Source organism: Ailuropoda melanoleuca, chromosome 10 (genome assembly GCF_002007445.2).
Source record: "Ailuropoda melanoleuca isolate Jingjing chromosome 10, ASM200744v2, whole genome shotgun sequence".
NCBI lineage: Eukaryota > Metazoa > Chordata > Mammalia > Carnivora > Ursidae > Ailuropoda > Ailuropoda melanoleuca.
Window position 1 is genome coordinate 81,223,491 of NC_048227.1, and position 16,358 is coordinate 81,239,848.

The following is a 16,358-nucleotide window of genomic DNA, read 5'->3' on the forward strand; positions in this document are numbered from 1 at the left end:
TCTGCGCATTTCAGCATATGGATGTATATTCTCCCACAGAATAAAAGCAATGCTGTTGTATATGGTAAGTCATCAACATACAAATCACACCACTTCCCAATAAAAAAAGCGTATCATACAGTCTATCATTTCAGAGTGCCAGGCTCAGCTGAGCACAAATTCTACTCTAAAGTGATGTGCACTCAGGAGGCCGCTCAGCAAATACCTGTTAACTAAATACACCTTGGAGCTTGAGACTGAAACTTCAAAGATACATGACTTCTACTCACAGGGGACTTACAGTCTATAAGGTATGCAAGATAAAGATAAAGTCATCACACGTGTAATTCTAAAAGAGAAAATAGGAGGGGCGCCTGGGTGCTCAGTTGTTTAGCATCTGACTCTTGATTTCAGTTCAGGTCATCATCTCAGGGTCGTGGACCAAACCATGTGCCAGGCTCCACGCTGGGCACAGAGTCTGCTTAAGATTCTCTCTCCCTCTGCCCCTCCCCTCCTCTAAATAAATAAATGAGTAAAAGAGAGAATAGGAATGGAGGAGGTGAAATTTGATCTGCTATTAGGGGGAAAAAAAAACAAGAATTCATGTGAAGGAGCCAAGAAACTTAGGTGAAACTGATCCCATAAAATCCCCAAGTCATTCTCAGCAATGGTGGTAGAGAAGCTCATAAACAGAATCTAAGAAATAAAACACAGTCTGCTGTTATGCTCAAACTAAGGCATTTTATTGGTTGGCTTTACACCTTAAATAATATATTGGTTACCAAAGGGACAGTTTCCACTAATTCCAAACTAAGCTTTCAAAAGTTCATTTGTTGGGGGGAGAATATTCTTATGCTCAACACAAACACCTTTCCTATTGTCTTTTCTTAGCTAACTAAAAAAAAAAAAAAAAAAAAAATTGCTCAGGTTGAATATTAACTGCCTCAACAACCCAATTTAGTTACTTTCCCTTAAAATAAGTGTGCAGTAGAGTTGAACACTGTAAACGTTTTGTGGTTTGGCTGGAAGCAGAGGTCATTTCATGATGACTGAAGGTCGTCTAATACATATTTCTGATGGTTTCCATAAACCTCAGCAAAGTAAATCCATTCACTAACATTTCAAAGGGAAAGCGTTTTTTTAAATGAAAGCGTAGTATTAGCCTTTCTTTGCCATTTGGCAACTTGAAACTTTAGGAGGAGTGATGATTAATACTTCTTTGCAGATGATTATATCATTTTAAGTTTCTCATTTAAAAAAATAACCAATTGCACATTGCTCCTTTAACTGAACAACTGGATTCTTTAAAAACAGGTTAGCTATTTCATTGCATTTGGAAACACGGTAGAAATTCTGACCCATCATTCCTTTATCTGTAAAAGAAAAAAAAAAGGTGCTATAATTTAATCAATCACATTTTAAAAACAACAAACGGAAAATGGCAGCTATATAATCATTAGGTCAAGACGAAACTTTTTTTTTTTCCTGTAACTCTTCCCCTTCCTCAGTCATGCTATTTCTGAGATTTACTACAATCTCTCCATTATTTTCCACAAGAAACCGTATCTTATTTCTAGAATGCTCTTTTAGAAAGAATGCTTTGGCAGACTGTGATATTGATGACAGTGCATTAGGTAACATTTACTGAATGCCAATTACTTGCCAAGTGCTTGGTGAGCACCTTTCACTTCACAACTGTGGGAGGTAGCTTCTATTAGCCTGTTTTTACAGGTGAGTGAACTGTGCGAGAAATGTGCTTGTGCTGCTAGGAACCAGTGGGTAACAAACGTGGGCAGCTGAACGCCAAAGCCTTTTGCAGGATGTAGGTATAACTGAATTTTGATGCAACATAAAGCCCTATGTTCAAGGCAGACATCCCATTTTTATGCAGAAAACAATCAAATGAAGTATTCATTAAAAATACAGTATTTCTAAGATTTATATTTATGATGATTGCGTGGAAGAACATTTAAATTACTGAAGTTTGCTGGTTCACCTCTGGCTATCTTCTCCAAAATTCAACTGCACCTTACATTATACAACAGGTCCCTTTCAGAAACATTAATTGAACTTTCTGAATGGATCACTTCAAACGCACGGAGAACCAGTTATTTCAAGAAAAAAAGTAATAAGGGCTCTGCTATTCAACGAAATCACCTCCCCCAATTCGTTTGACTCTTAAAGTCTGTCTTCTCATAATGTGCATTGCTTACTTACAAATCTATTTGTCAACAAACTTACTTTAATTTTGAGAAACATTTTTCGTGGAGAGGACAGTTCGGAAGTCTCACTATGAAAAGTTCTAAAACCAAACATTTTTCTTGCCATCATTTAAAAAAATTTTTAACATGAATTTTAAAATCTTGTTCTAATACCGTAACTGTGTTCCCCTTAAGCCACGAACTCTCAGGAATTATTCTTACAAAGCAGGTCACGCACAGACACCTGGACCCGTGAGCAACCACTCCCTTCCCGATACCTCGGTGACCACGCCGGCGGCGATCGTGGCGCCGCCATAGCGCAGCATGAACCGGCCCAGCTCTTTGAAGTCTTTGTACAGCTCCAGCGCGACCGGCCGTTGCGTCTGCAGCTCCACCAGGGCGTTCTGGCCTCTAGTCAGCAGTCTAGTGGATAAGGGGTGTGGGGGGGGGGGACAGGGACAGCCCATACAGGTGAGTGAACGCGGTAACAAACTGAAAAGCAAGTATTTCACATGCGATCAACAAAACAACTTGCAAAAACTTAAAAAGAAAAAAAAGAAGTTTTCTAAAATGAAAATATATGCCTTTGTATTTTTCTGGGTTCGTTGAAAGAAATGAGAGGAATGATTCTAGATAGAAGAAATATTAGGTGGTTCATTTTATTTATATATATATATATATATATATATATATATTTTTTTTTTTTAACCAATCTTCCAACTACAACTCTTGAAGGACCTTATGACCTAAAATGCTCAAGGACCCTCCACCAAAGCCTTCCCTTTCATTCATTCCTCATGCAATTGACAGGTTCAATTAATAAAGAAACTAAAGAATTTTCATTTTAAAAAGAGGGATGCAGGGGCGCCTGGGTGGCACAGCGGTTAGGCGTCTGCCTTCGGCTCAGGGCGTGATCTCGGCGATCTGGGATTGAGCCCCACATCAGGCTCCTCCTCTATGAGCCTGCTTCTTCTTCTCGCATTCCCCCTGCTTGTGTTCCCTCTCTCGCTGGCTGTCTCTATCTTTGTCGAATAAATAAAAAAAAAAAAAATCTTTAAAAAAAAAAAAAAGAGGGATGCAATGTAAAATTCTAACTGGTGGTTTATAAGTTAGGAAGTTACCTATGAAGAGGACAATCTCCTACTGCCAACAGACTACTTTAAATTTCTCTCCTTCCCTCCCTCCTCTCTCTCTCACACAGGAATAGTGATTCTTTAACAGGGGTTCAGAATAAAATCATGTAAGATTTTTTTCCCACAATGTTTGTAGGAAATGAAGGTGGGGTGGGGAGGAGACAGGGGACATGAGCCTGACTGTAAGCGGTTTCATACAAATACCTAAACAAAAATCCCTATGCGTGAGCTCATCTAAACTTACAGAAAGAGTAAAACCCAAAAGGGGGCACTTTGAAAAGGTTCTCTAATTTAATTTTGATGTGCTCTAGAAGGATAGAAAATAGCAATCGTAGACTCTCTTTCTGAAAGATTAGTTCGGCAACAGGCAGATTAGAATAAGCCAAACAAGTTTTTTAAAAAGTATTCCAAAATTTCCAAATACTGGTTTTGGACAATTTCAGTCCAAAGTCTCATTCCTAAGAAAGGAGAGCATCTAATATATTCATTATTTGCACTTAATTTTGTTTCTAGAAAGCTCGATCCATTCCACATAAAGCAACTGAGTCTATAATATACCTGAAGTGGAAATGAAGGAGAAAGACCAAAAGGTGTTGGTGCAAAGTAAGAGAAAAGCGGCAAATAAGGTGCCAGGGAACATTAATATGAGAATATATTAAAACCCAGCATCATTGAGTAAGGACTTTGTAGCAGAAGCAGGGAGGGGAAAATTCAGGATTAGGTATGATGAGTCAATTCTAGATTGAGAATTCTCCAAATCACTTGTGTGGGTCAAATAACTTGGCTCCTGCCAAAAATAATAACATGTATGTGAACCAACAGACTAAGTTAAAATCCTGACTCTGCCCCTTGCTAGCTCTGCGAACCTGAACATGTTACATAACCTCTCTAACACCTCAGTTTCCTTATCTGAAAAATGGGGGAAACAGTACATGCTTCATAGGGTTGCTGAGAACATAAACCATGTGAAAGCAGTCATGATAGAGCCTAGGAAATAGTGGTCCTAAAGAAATGTTAGCCATTAGTTATAGTTCTCAGAACATGATGGCAGACACTCATGCCAGAAGCTAAAGACTCAAGTTAAAAATGAAGAACTATCAGTGACTACACTGAAAAATGCACAGAACCGTCGGGTCACTATGCTGCACACCTGAAACTAAAAGAACATTGTATGTCAACCATAGTTCAGTAAGTTCTTAAAACTTATCTTTAAAAATAAAATAAAAAGAACTATTAAAGAACTATTTTTCAGAGCAAGATTAAGTAGCCCTTTCTTTCTAACTAATGGAGAAACAGGCATGGGTTCAGAGCCCTGTGAAGACTCTCTCTTCTACTTGCAGCCAAACTATTAACCCATTAACCACCTTTGGCCTCTTTACAGGTGCAAATGAGGAGGAATACCCAAAGACTAAAAAAAGGGGATTTTGGGTGGGATTCCCCATAGGGTTGCAGTGAGGAAAACCCCAAAGCTGAAGCAGCCAAGCCAAACTGTGGTTAGCCTTCACTGAATTAGGGTAAGAAACTTATTAAGTTTCTCAGGAAGCACTTCCTTTGAAAAATCCCAATCTTGTCCCAGCCAAAGGGAACTGTCCAGATGTAGGCCTGGATGTTAATGGTAATCAGAGGGAAACAACATGGTGGTGATCCCCTCCGCTTAAAGCTCCAAGTGGATTCTGAGCAGAAAGGGAATAATTTCTAGAAGCTACACAGTATGTAATTCACTTTCTTCTTGGAGTGTTCTTAGCATAGAGAATGATTCTCATTGAGGGGGTGACAAGAGAGTTAAGAGGAACACTCAGCTGGAATTTGGAACTAGTGGCTAGACATAATTCAAATTCATTCTTTAAAATGTAGAACTGATTTTTTAAGTGCCCCTTTATTTTTACATCATCATTATCTAGGGCTTGACATATATATATATATATATATATATATATATATATATAAATTTATACTTACATTTTTATATACAATTCACACCCCACTGCCACCATCCGCAACAGAACTTATATCTAGCATTCATATCTAGACAGGAGCTTAAATATGTGTTTTGTGTTTCTTTTAATCTAGTCTTTGAAGAAAATAAAAGATTTCTGGAACAAGTAAAAACAGACTATTTATCACAAAGAGAAATACTACAAAAATGAATTAATCAGTCAAAAATTTGTTGAATTGCTTTTCACTATTTGTGCATTAAAACACTCACTTTGGCTTCTTCTTTGTGACTTCACCTGTGCTCTTGTTTAAGACGCTAATCAGTCGTTTAATAACGGCAGGTTCACTGACAGTCTGGTAGTGTAACAGCACCTAAAACAAAAAATTGTTACATCAAACAACGCTTTACTGTACATCTGTGGCCTTTTACTCTGACGGTCACAATCATCACATTATTACGGCCAGCACTTCTGCCTGGACCTTCTCCAGGGTCTCCAGTGGCTTCCTCTAAGTCCCAGCACTCTGATCAGGGTGTTCCCTAACTTACTAAGGCAAAAAGGTCACGGAAGCCAGTTCAAGTTTCTCCTCACCACCTTACTGTGTGAACCTACAGGACTGTGAAGAGAACTGAACAGGACCAGAGACAGCGCCTGGGAGAGGAGATGCTCAACAGAGGCGAACTGTTCCATCATACTGATGAGGGAAGGGGGATCATGTCCTAGTCAGCAGTCCTTACTGTATTCGTTGTTGGATAATGAGAATAAAAGATTATGTGGGAGTGTAGACAGCCTTTGAAGTCAGGCCTGACTCGACACTTTCTAGGTCTATGATTTGGGGCAAGTCCTTTAAAAGCCCTTTACCGCCAACACCTCCAGCCTCAGGTTCGTTACCACTGAGGAAAACCAGATGAAGTTATTTTGAAGTGGTGCCTAGCACATGGTAAATATTCGGTTAACTGATGACCTTGGATATTCGCTATTACTGTTCATGCTTTATATGTAAGGAAGTTTAAAATCAAAAAGGCTAAGTAACTTCATGTGGCCATGGTGACATGTTTCAGAGGTGAATTTTATGCTGAGGTCAACTGGAGTCAGAGTCAGACTGGCTATCCTCATTCAAATAATAAATGCTGAGTGTGCCACATGTCTATGTTAGGGCATAGTGGGAAGACCAAATACTAAGGGAGTGGCAAAACCAAAGTTTAACTGGTTTGAAATACCATTTTATGCTGTTTGCTTGAAGAAGCACTGACACTTCTACTGTGAAACTTCCTGGCTGAAACAGTTTACACATTCAGAAAATAGAAATACAAGGGGGACTTGTGAACGCATAATCCTGAACTCTGTAACTTTCTAAAACCCGAGTCTTTCAATCAGCACTTGGTTAATTCTGTCTACCTCTCTCTCCAGAACAACGCTGCCCTCAGTCCGGGACCATCCTCTGTCATCCGAGTTAAAATGCAGGCTCCTTCCTGGTCTCTCTGCCACCACTCTTGCCTGCTCTCACCCATTCTTCATATGTCTAGTAGACTGATTTTCCAAAAGATAAATTTAATGGCACATCCTTGCTTTTTTAAACCACAGAAACTTTAATACCACAACAAGGCACCAACCTGACCGTCACTTACTACTCCAGCCTCATCTCTCTCCACCTTTTCTCACGTTCTCTGTTCCAGACACATAGAGCTTCCACTCCCTACATGAACCAAGGCCTTTCTAATCTTTAGGTTGTTACATATTATCATGCTTCTGGCCAGAACACATCAGCTTCATCTGGCTAAATTTACTCATCCTACTCTACCTCTCTTAGAGTAAAGCATCACTTCTTGCAAGGAGCCTGAACCCCTAGTCTGAGCTAGATCCCTTCCTCTGTGTTCCATAATCCCATGACATAACATCTCACCTGTATTGTAACTGCTGTCGTAAGTGTCTGTCATATCAGGTAAATATAAACTCTGTGAGACGAAGAACTATGTACACCAGTGCTAGATATTTAATCGGCACTCTGTAAACATTTGTGAAATAAATAAAAGAATGAAGGAATAAGAACACCTGAAACACATGGAGGAAATCAGTCATGTGGTGTCCCTTTGTTTTTTTTAAGGCACAACTGAACCTCCATTACTCTGCAAAGGCAAATTAGTTTTGGGTTTTTTTTGTTTGTTTTTGTTTTGCGTTGATTTTGTTTTGTGTTGTTTTTATAAATGGCAATTGACCATTATAAACTGGAAACATTCCAGAAAAATTTAACAACCAACTCTTACGGGAAAAAACCTTGCATAATGCATGATAAAGTCATATTTGTGCCCAATGGATTCAGGGGTCAAATAGCACCAATGTGTAACATCAGTGTAGGTCTACATATCTAATAAATAGTCCTTCTGCAACACACAGGTTAACAAGCGGAAGCCCCTTACCTGGCTTGGGTGTGACTATGACATTGGTACTGGTCTCCATCCATGGCTTGCCAAATTTGAAAGAATGGAGGCACATGAACCTAGTTAAGTTTCTTCTAACCTATTTGTGAGCTATATGTGGGTTCCATCCAATGAAGTGGATGAAGAATGGGTTGTGGTGGTACGGTGTAAGTTTTATTTGTTTTTTATCTCCACACCATCTTACAAATAGTAGCTCAAAAACAAAAAACCCTTGTGGAACACATAAGTGAAAAAAAACTACATACAAGTAAGTGGAAAGTAATTATATATTATCTTAACATTATATAAACAAAGTCATCTAGAATTCAAAGCAGTCTGCAGCCTAATGTAAGAGGAAAAGAAAGGACTGGATGTCAAAGCAGAAAGTACTGAGTCTGAGTCCTGCCTTAGTCACTTCTTATCCAGATAGTAACCACCCCCCAGTCTCAGATTCCTTCTCCTTAAGTGCAGACAACACTAGCACAAGTGCACAATCTTATCTGCAATTGCAAAATCCAAAAGACTGAAAACCTAAGCTTTTCCTGATTCTGCTATGAACCCATTTAAGTAGTAAAACAGCACCTGAAGTAAAGCAATTTACAGTTCTTATTTTTTTCACTTAGCATTAATATTACTTAGCTGTGGTACAGAACGATTACTATGTTTGATCACAGGGTGTTGCCCCATTCTCTCTTAGGGGTTTTACATAACCTACATGCATCACATCACCTTTCTATTACCTGACTGTTTCTGTATTCTGAAACCCACTAGCTTGAAGAGTTTCAGATAAGGGCTGGGACTCTACTTCAAGTGCAGCTGTGAAAATAAAATTATGAACTATACTGAGCTACACAATCTGTTAGGTGACAAAATAAGCCAAGTTCTTATTTTCCTTATACCTCCAGGTAACCTATATTATAAAATTATCAATGCATATATGGTCAATTAGTTTGCAACAAGGATGCCAAGCCCACTCAATAGAGAAAGGACAGTCTTTAGAACAAATGGTGCGGAGAAAACTGGATATCCACACGCAAAAGAATGAAGATGAAGCCTTGCTTTACCCACGTACAAAAAATTAATTCAAAATGGATCAAAGACCCGAACAAAAGAACTAAAACTATGAAACTCATAGAAGAAAACAGAGGGGGAAGTTTCCCTGATGTTGAATCTGGCAACGATTTCTTATATGTGACACCCAAAGTAAAAGCAATGAAAGAAAAAGATAAGGGGACCTCAGCAAAATTAAAAACTTTTGTACATCAAACAGCACTATTAAAAGATCAAGAAGACAACCCACAGAATGAAGAAAATATCTGCAAATCACGTATCCGACAAGGGATCAATACCCGAAATACATAAAGAAGTGAAAAGATGCGCCCCAGCACTAGCCATCAGGGGAGTGCAAACCAAAAGCACAATGAGATACCACTTCACACCCATCAGAGCTGGCCTCTTACAAACCAACAAACAACAAAAATCACCCCCCCACACACACACAGTAACAAGTGTCAATGAGGAAGTGGAGAAATGAGAACACTGTGCACTGCTGGCAGGAACATAAACTGGTACAGCTACTGTGCGAAACAGTTTGGCGTTTCCACGAAGAGTTAAACACAGAATGACCGCGTGATCCAACAATTCCACTCGTAGGTATACGCCCAAAAGAACTGAAAGCAGGGGCTCAAGCGGATACTTGAATGCCAGTGTTCGATTGGCCAAAGACGGAAACAATCCAATGTCCATCCACAGATGAACGGATACACCACAGGTGGTGTATCCACACAAAGGAATAGCATCCAACCTTAAAGAGAAATGAAATTCTGACACACGCTACAACACTGATGAACTCTGACAACATCACGCTATGCTGAGTGAAGTAAGTCAGACACAAAAGGACAAAATTGTATGATTCCACTTACAGGAGGCACCTGGAATATGCAAACTCATAGAGAAAACAATAGTGGTTATGGGGAAAAGGGGAAGGGATAATAGGGAGTTATTGTTTAATGGGTACAGAGCCTCAGTAGGGGATGAGGATAAAAGTTCTGGAGACGGGTGGTGTTGATGGCTGCACTCAATGCCACTGAACTGGACACTTAAAAATCATGAAAATAGAAAATTTAATGTTACGAAGTATTTTACCACAATAAAAAAGTGTGAATTTAGTTAAAGTCTAACCCATTCTTCTATTTTTTCTTCTTAAATCGAGTTTACCATATAAACCAAGAGAAACAAATATACTTCTGTAGTGTTAAGAAACTAGTCCCTAAACAGTAAATTTTACTTGCTTGGGAAGCCTTTTCTTGGTTTAAAAACAAAACAAACAAACAAAAACTGAAGGTTTCTTCCCACAAGACGTAGATTAAATGACAAAACACGACTGTTTCTTTCTGAAACAAATTTTATCCGGGTACTCATGAATCAATGTACGCGGGTGGAATCCCATAAAGCAGCACTGACAAACTTTCAATTCATCCGTATTTTTAAGAAACTACAGTAGACAGGAAGACAGTATTACTATTGAAAGTAACTGCTGACCTCCTGACCTCTCTGCCTCTCCAATGGCAAAAGATTATTGCTGCATGAGTAAAAACACGCAGTAACCAACCTCTCCAGCTTCTCCCCATTGGACACACTGCTTTCTAAGAACGAGGGCCAGTCACTCATAGCAAATTAGCTGTAGTTTCTTGCCTACCAAACATGCATTCTAAATATTTAAAAATTAAATATTTTCAACTATAACTATTTGTTGGGGAGAGAAACTTTTACTCCTTTTTTAGGATATGGGAGAAAAGGAATATGGATTATAAAAACTAAAATACTTCAATAGCATCTTACAATTTTTATCTGATCAAATTTACACAGAAATAATTACAAAGGATTATAATCAAAGCACATGGTTATCTCAAATAAAGATGTATAAGTATAAAATGAATTTAAATGCGTTAAATAAATTTATTCCCAACCTCTAGGCATTATCACTAAATTAAGTTTAAAGGTCAATTACTATTATTGTCTTATTTTTACTGCAGTAATGCATCAAGTGGTAAAAAAAGGATCTGTTTGGATTTTCAAAGGCAAGCCATCTAATTCCACTGAGAAACACTTCTTTTGTCATGTAAATCTGTATTATATATGCTGATGAAGAAAAGAAAAGCCTAATGGGAAAAACATCATCTGTTAAGTGGCAAAAACAAAGTATCAAACTATAAACAGAGTATGGCACCCAAACATCTGAAAAAAAAATTACACATAAGAGAAGGAACTCATGCAATTCACAAGTAGTAGGTCTTCTGGCTAGGCAACATTATAGTATAAAATCCCCCTCCTCCCCATAATGTGTATGTTCAGATGATGCTGGGAAATGATAACCTACCAAACTAACCTCACAGTTTGCAGGGTCTGAACATGTTGCTTCAGCCCAATTAAAGTTAATTCTATGACAACCATCCCTAGAATATACTCATAAATACTGAACATGAACACATAAAAAAAAAATCACTAAAATGTAAAATGTAGAGATAGTTATGTATTATGTAATTGCAGAATACTCTTATCTTTTGTGTGTTTTCCCAAGTTTTATATAATAATGTATTATTTTTATGATAGGAAAACACTATAAATAAGCATATCAAAGCGAGAACAGAAAGACGCAATCTGAGATTAGTCAGATAACCTCTAGAACACAGTAAAAAATATCTACCATTTTCCCTAGATGAATCTGACTATTATCAGTTTGTATCCTACTGATTATAATATTTCTTCGTAATACCTCTTTGAAAAAATCCACATGAGGCTCAAGGACCAAAATAAAAAAATAAAAAATGACTTTCAAAGTCTAAAGTCATGTTTTTCTGGATTAGAGTATTAAGATGTTAGTTGAAAATAACTAGAGCATTCTCACTTGTAAACTAAGTTACTACTTTTTAGGATGCAGTTACTTTGAAGTTTACTTTGAAGTGACAATAACAAACATTTCAAAACTTACAGGAAATCCTTTAGTGATAGGAATTTCAATATTAAAGATGAGGATTCGGGCTCTGAAACGAGTGCAAGCTTTAATGGGTTCTTTGGGGCCACAAAATACGCAGCCAACGCTGTAACAAAACAAAACAGAGAGAGAGAGACTGTAGTCGGAGGAAAGATAAATATACATCCAATAGCAATACCTCTAAAACCATTTACAAAGTAAAACAATCAAGTAAATTGGGGACTTTTCCTAAATACTCCCTTTTGGGTTAAAGCATAGCTTTATACCATTATTAACCTTATACCATTTTTACACATTATAGCTTTCGTTCAAAGGACATGTCAAGTACACGTGCTGGCATGTATTAATTTCAGTTTTAAGTATGTTGTGCTCATCATTCTTATGCTTCTACAAGTGACTACTTTTGGCCAAATAAAATTCAAAATTAATACTCATTCTTTCAGTTTGGTGAGCGAAGAGCAAAATCTATGTTTTGAGGTCCTATATCCAAAACAATGGTCGCTTAAACTGATTTTCTCACTCACTTGATCTTGATGATATCCATCCCCACCAACGTAAGACTAACATGATCACCTGCTGCAGCCCAGTCGACGGGTTCATCGTGCAGAGTGATTCCTGGAAATGAGTAAGAACCAAAGCATACAGTGAAACACCTCAATATCAAACCATAACAACCAAGACAGCTTGGCTGACTTATGCCTCCTCAGTCACTACTCATCATTTTCAATATGAATGGATTGAGAATGAGAAGTGTAACTGTGAGCGTTGAGGAAAACACACTTCCTCTAGACTTGACTCTTCTAGAACACCACCCTAAACATAGAGTGACTCCTATGTGTCCAAAAAAAGGCCGATTTTGACTTAATTAATCAAAACTTTAAAACTCACTTATTACAACCAGTATATTCATTAAACACACCCCATTCAAATAGTTCACTTACATTAACAGCTGCATGCAGAATAATGCATTTCAAATGACTTGATAACATAAAGTATGGGACTAAGGAAGGTGTCCACTAGTATTTTATTCTCTTGAACTTTGCTTTTAATTAGACAACTCCCTCAACAGTCACCTTAATTCTCTGACTAACGCTTAGAGCATCAGTGCTCAGTCAGATGGTGCCCTTCACAGGCTCCTTCACTACCCCTGGCTCAAAAGAAATGCTTCCCAGAGAGACAGAGATGAACAGTGATAACTGATTACATGAAGAGTGTAGGAAATTTAATTTAAAAACGGTCCCAGATGTTGCTATATACCTTCATTACCTAGGGAGAATCCTGGAGAACAATTACAAAGGGCATCACTCAGCTACCTTATTCAAAAGCTTTTAAAAGGTATCTCATATTTTCTGATTCGAAGGGGCAATGAATGGGGTAAGTTCCTTTCCACTAGAATTTGAACCTTTTGATGAAGACAGTATACAGGCCAACCCCTGTGAAAGAGTTCTGGATTGACATGTTTTTAGTAAATTATAACTCATCCATATCTTTCTCAAAATACTTACTTTTCCCATGCAGCATACTCTTAAGAACTCTTAAGCGAGTTTCCTTTAGACTTTTTACGAGTTCAAGGAGAACTTTAAGAGCTCTGAGACAACCTATGGTTTTATTTACAATTTTATGTATGTACACAACCGCATTAAACCGAGAGGGGCTGTAACTGTCACCAAGGCACCAGAGAGGCTCTTGACTCCAAAAAATGTTAACAATTACAGTATTGAGAAATGTTTGTTAAATTTTCAACTAATTAAATTTAGTTTTAAAATGTAAACTTAGGGGCGCCTGGGTGGCACAGCGGTTAAGCGTCTGCCTTCAGCTCAGGGCGTGGTCCCGGCGTTATGGGATCGAGCCCCACGTCAGGCTCTTCTGCTATGAGCCTGCTTCTTCCTCTCCCACTCCCCCCGCTTGTGTTCCCTCTCTCGCTGGCTGTCTCTATCTCTATCTAATAAATAAATAAAATCTTTAAAAAAAAAAAAATGTAAACTTAAAGTGACCATATCTGATTTTTGCTCTGAAATGTGGAACTGAAGACAGGGCTAGCTACTTACAAACAACAGAGATTGCTTTTAGCTTAAGATTCTGAAGAGCTTTCATACCAGAAGTTCAATTAACAACAGAAAATTTTTTAGAGGCAATCTATCATCTGATTTTTCCCCCCCAAACACGTTACACTGTCCTATGTATGATATTGGTCTTCTTAAGGACCTTCTTCATTGGACAGACATCACACAAAGTTCTTTTGTAACAATCCACGAACCTGATATGTTAACAAAATGAAAACTCAATTTAGAATTTCCATTTGTTGGTAGCAGATTTAGTCACTTCTCTCTTTTAGGATACTACTGGTTAGCGACAGAATTGTTGAGATAGAAGGGTACACTGAATAATGAAGAAATCAAGCAAAAGCAAGAGTCAGAAATCGAGGACTAAGAACCTCCAAGGTGGGTTACAAGAGTGGCTATTAAGGAGTGGGGTATGATCATCAGGTGCTTCTCATACAGCTTCCTCTTAAGATTAAAGATAAATGGTTAGAGTTTTTCTGGTGGGGAAGGGACAGGAAGGACAGAGGAAAAGAATGTGGTACTTCCACAGGTAAATTATGATTCTGAAGGTCACAAAAGAGCCAATCTGTAAGGTCCATGATAATTTTAGGATCATGGTTTTAATTCAGGTCTACTGATTATTCTAAAAATTCCTATTCTGAAAAAGGCTCGTTAACATACAAATAAATTAGTATTTCAAAAGCGTTGGAGCTCTTGATCACTTTAAAAAACAAAAGCAGAGATCTGAACTTGCAAACAATAGGTCAATGGAAAATGATTTTTTTTTTAAAGATTTTATTTATTTATTTGACAGAGATAGAGACAGCCAGAGAGAGAGAGAACACAAGCAGGGGGAGTGGGAGAGAAGAAGCAGGCTCATAGCGGAGGAGCCTGACGTGGGGCTCAATCCCATAACGCCGGGATCACGCCCTGAGCCGAAGGCAGACGCTTAACCGCTGTGCCACGCAGGCGCCCCATGATTCTTTTATAAAAAAGCATGCGTTACTGGAGCACCCGACTCTTGGTTTCAGCTCAGGTCATCATCTCACGGTTGTGAGATCAAGCCTTGCATGGGGCTCCTCACTCAGTGAGGAGTCTGCATGAGATTCTCTCTCCCTCTGCCCCTCCCTCTGCTCATGCTCTTGCACTCTCTCCCTCTCTCTCTAAAATAAATAAATCTTTAATAAAAAAAAAGTATGCATTACTTTTTATGGAAACAGAAACAGAATTTCCATGACCCCTAGGCTGGCAGAAATAAAAAGTAAAATGGAAGTAACTTTGGCTTTCATTCCCTTATTCATCATTAAGTTTAAACTCTTATTACCTAAACAGATATTCATTAATTTCTTATAATCTTTAAGAAATCGGCTTTTAAAGTAAGCAAATTAATTCAAACAAAATGTACATCCAAATTTATAAACCAGTCAGGTGCAACTCTGGATATAAACTATAAATAAGAGTAACAGAGGAGGTACCCCTCCTCTGTTGGTTAAGCACCCGACTCTTGGTTTCAGCTCAAGTCATGATCTCAAGGTCGTGAGATCGAGACCTGCACTGGGCTCCATGCTCAGTGGGAGTCAGCTTGGAGTTCTCTCTCCCTCTCCCTCTGCCCCTCTCACTCATTCTCTCTCTCTCTCTCAAAATAAATAAATAACTAAATCTTCAAAAAAAAAAGAATTACAGAGGAAAAGTATTGAAATCTAAAAATGTTTAACATTTTTAGTATACTTTAGCTTAAAACTGTTACAAATTATTTACTCTGTAGTATAAAACAGATCATCAGTTTTATTTTGAAGTTGGAGGCTTACCTGGAAGCTAGACTAAGATTTTTAAGCAGAATTCGGAAAGAATAACACATACACTAGTTAAGGACAAAGGATTCGAAGATAGAAATAGTTATTGGTCATTACGAAAGGCCATATATTACAGGTGGGAAAGCAGTTATTGCAGCACGTTAGCTCAATTTCTCTTTTCAACATTTGGATTCTCTGCATTTGCATCTTATTTTCTTAGGTCTTTGTGCAAAAAAACTTTTTTGGTAGAAACATGATCAAAGCTGTTAACTTATAGTAATTCTGAAATACACATTTCAAAACAACACAGTACAGCAAGCAGTCTGCTTTGTTATTGACTGTTTAGTGCCAGGATGGGGTTAGATTTAATTTCTGCTACTGAATACTATTTTAAATGTATCTGTCAGGTGTCTATACATCTGGTTAAATCCTAATCAGGCTTTTAGAATCAGTGTCAGAAAAAAAAAAAAGAAGAAATGCTACCACAGTTAGAATGTTCTATGTACATTTATATACACATAGTCACAACAGAAAAAATCGTTTAATGTTTTCACATTTTTATCTTCAACAGTTAGTATCACTTTGACAGTCAGTTACAATTTCACTAAGAGGTTATTTACTCAGCAGTTAATAACTAAACTACTTTTAAAAATCTGCTGTCTCAACTTAAAGATTTTTAGCAAAAGAATCTTGCAGAGGAATACCTTTTGCAGTACAAGTTTCATTAGGAGGCATTGCTAGTAGTCGGTCACCAGTCTGGATATAACCAGCTTCAATTTTACCAGTTACACAAAATCCAGATCCTTGATCTGCAAAACATGCCCAAGTCTTACAATTCATACAGCACTGTTACCTGATGACTGCT

At 37.9% G+C, this 16,358-nt stretch overlaps 1 protein-coding gene across 2 annotated transcripts in view; it reads right to left on the minus strand.

Annotated features, from left to right (window-relative positions):
• Nucleotides 1-700: 700 nt before the first annotated feature.
• The window catches only part of HBS1L (HBS1 like translational GTPase), an 81,899-nt gene continuing 66,241 nt past the window's right edge, over nucleotides 701-16,358 (minus strand). For both annotated transcript variants that reach the window (XM_034669173.1, XM_002915075.4), the window contains 6 exons: nucleotides 16,198-16,302; nucleotides 12,183-12,273; nucleotides 11,656-11,764; nucleotides 5,520-5,620; nucleotides 2,459-2,603; nucleotides 701-1,352 (listed from right to left, as the gene is read on the minus strand). In XM_034669173.1, coding sequence (XP_034525064.1) covers nucleotides 1,341-1,352; nucleotides 2,459-2,603; nucleotides 5,520-5,620; nucleotides 11,656-11,764; nucleotides 12,183-12,273; nucleotides 16,198-16,302 — 563 coding nt within the window. In that variant the 3' untranslated portion in view covers nucleotides 701-1,340. The remainder of the gene's footprint in view (nucleotides 1,353-2,458; nucleotides 2,604-5,519; nucleotides 5,621-11,655; nucleotides 11,765-12,182; nucleotides 12,274-16,197; nucleotides 16,303-16,358) is intronic.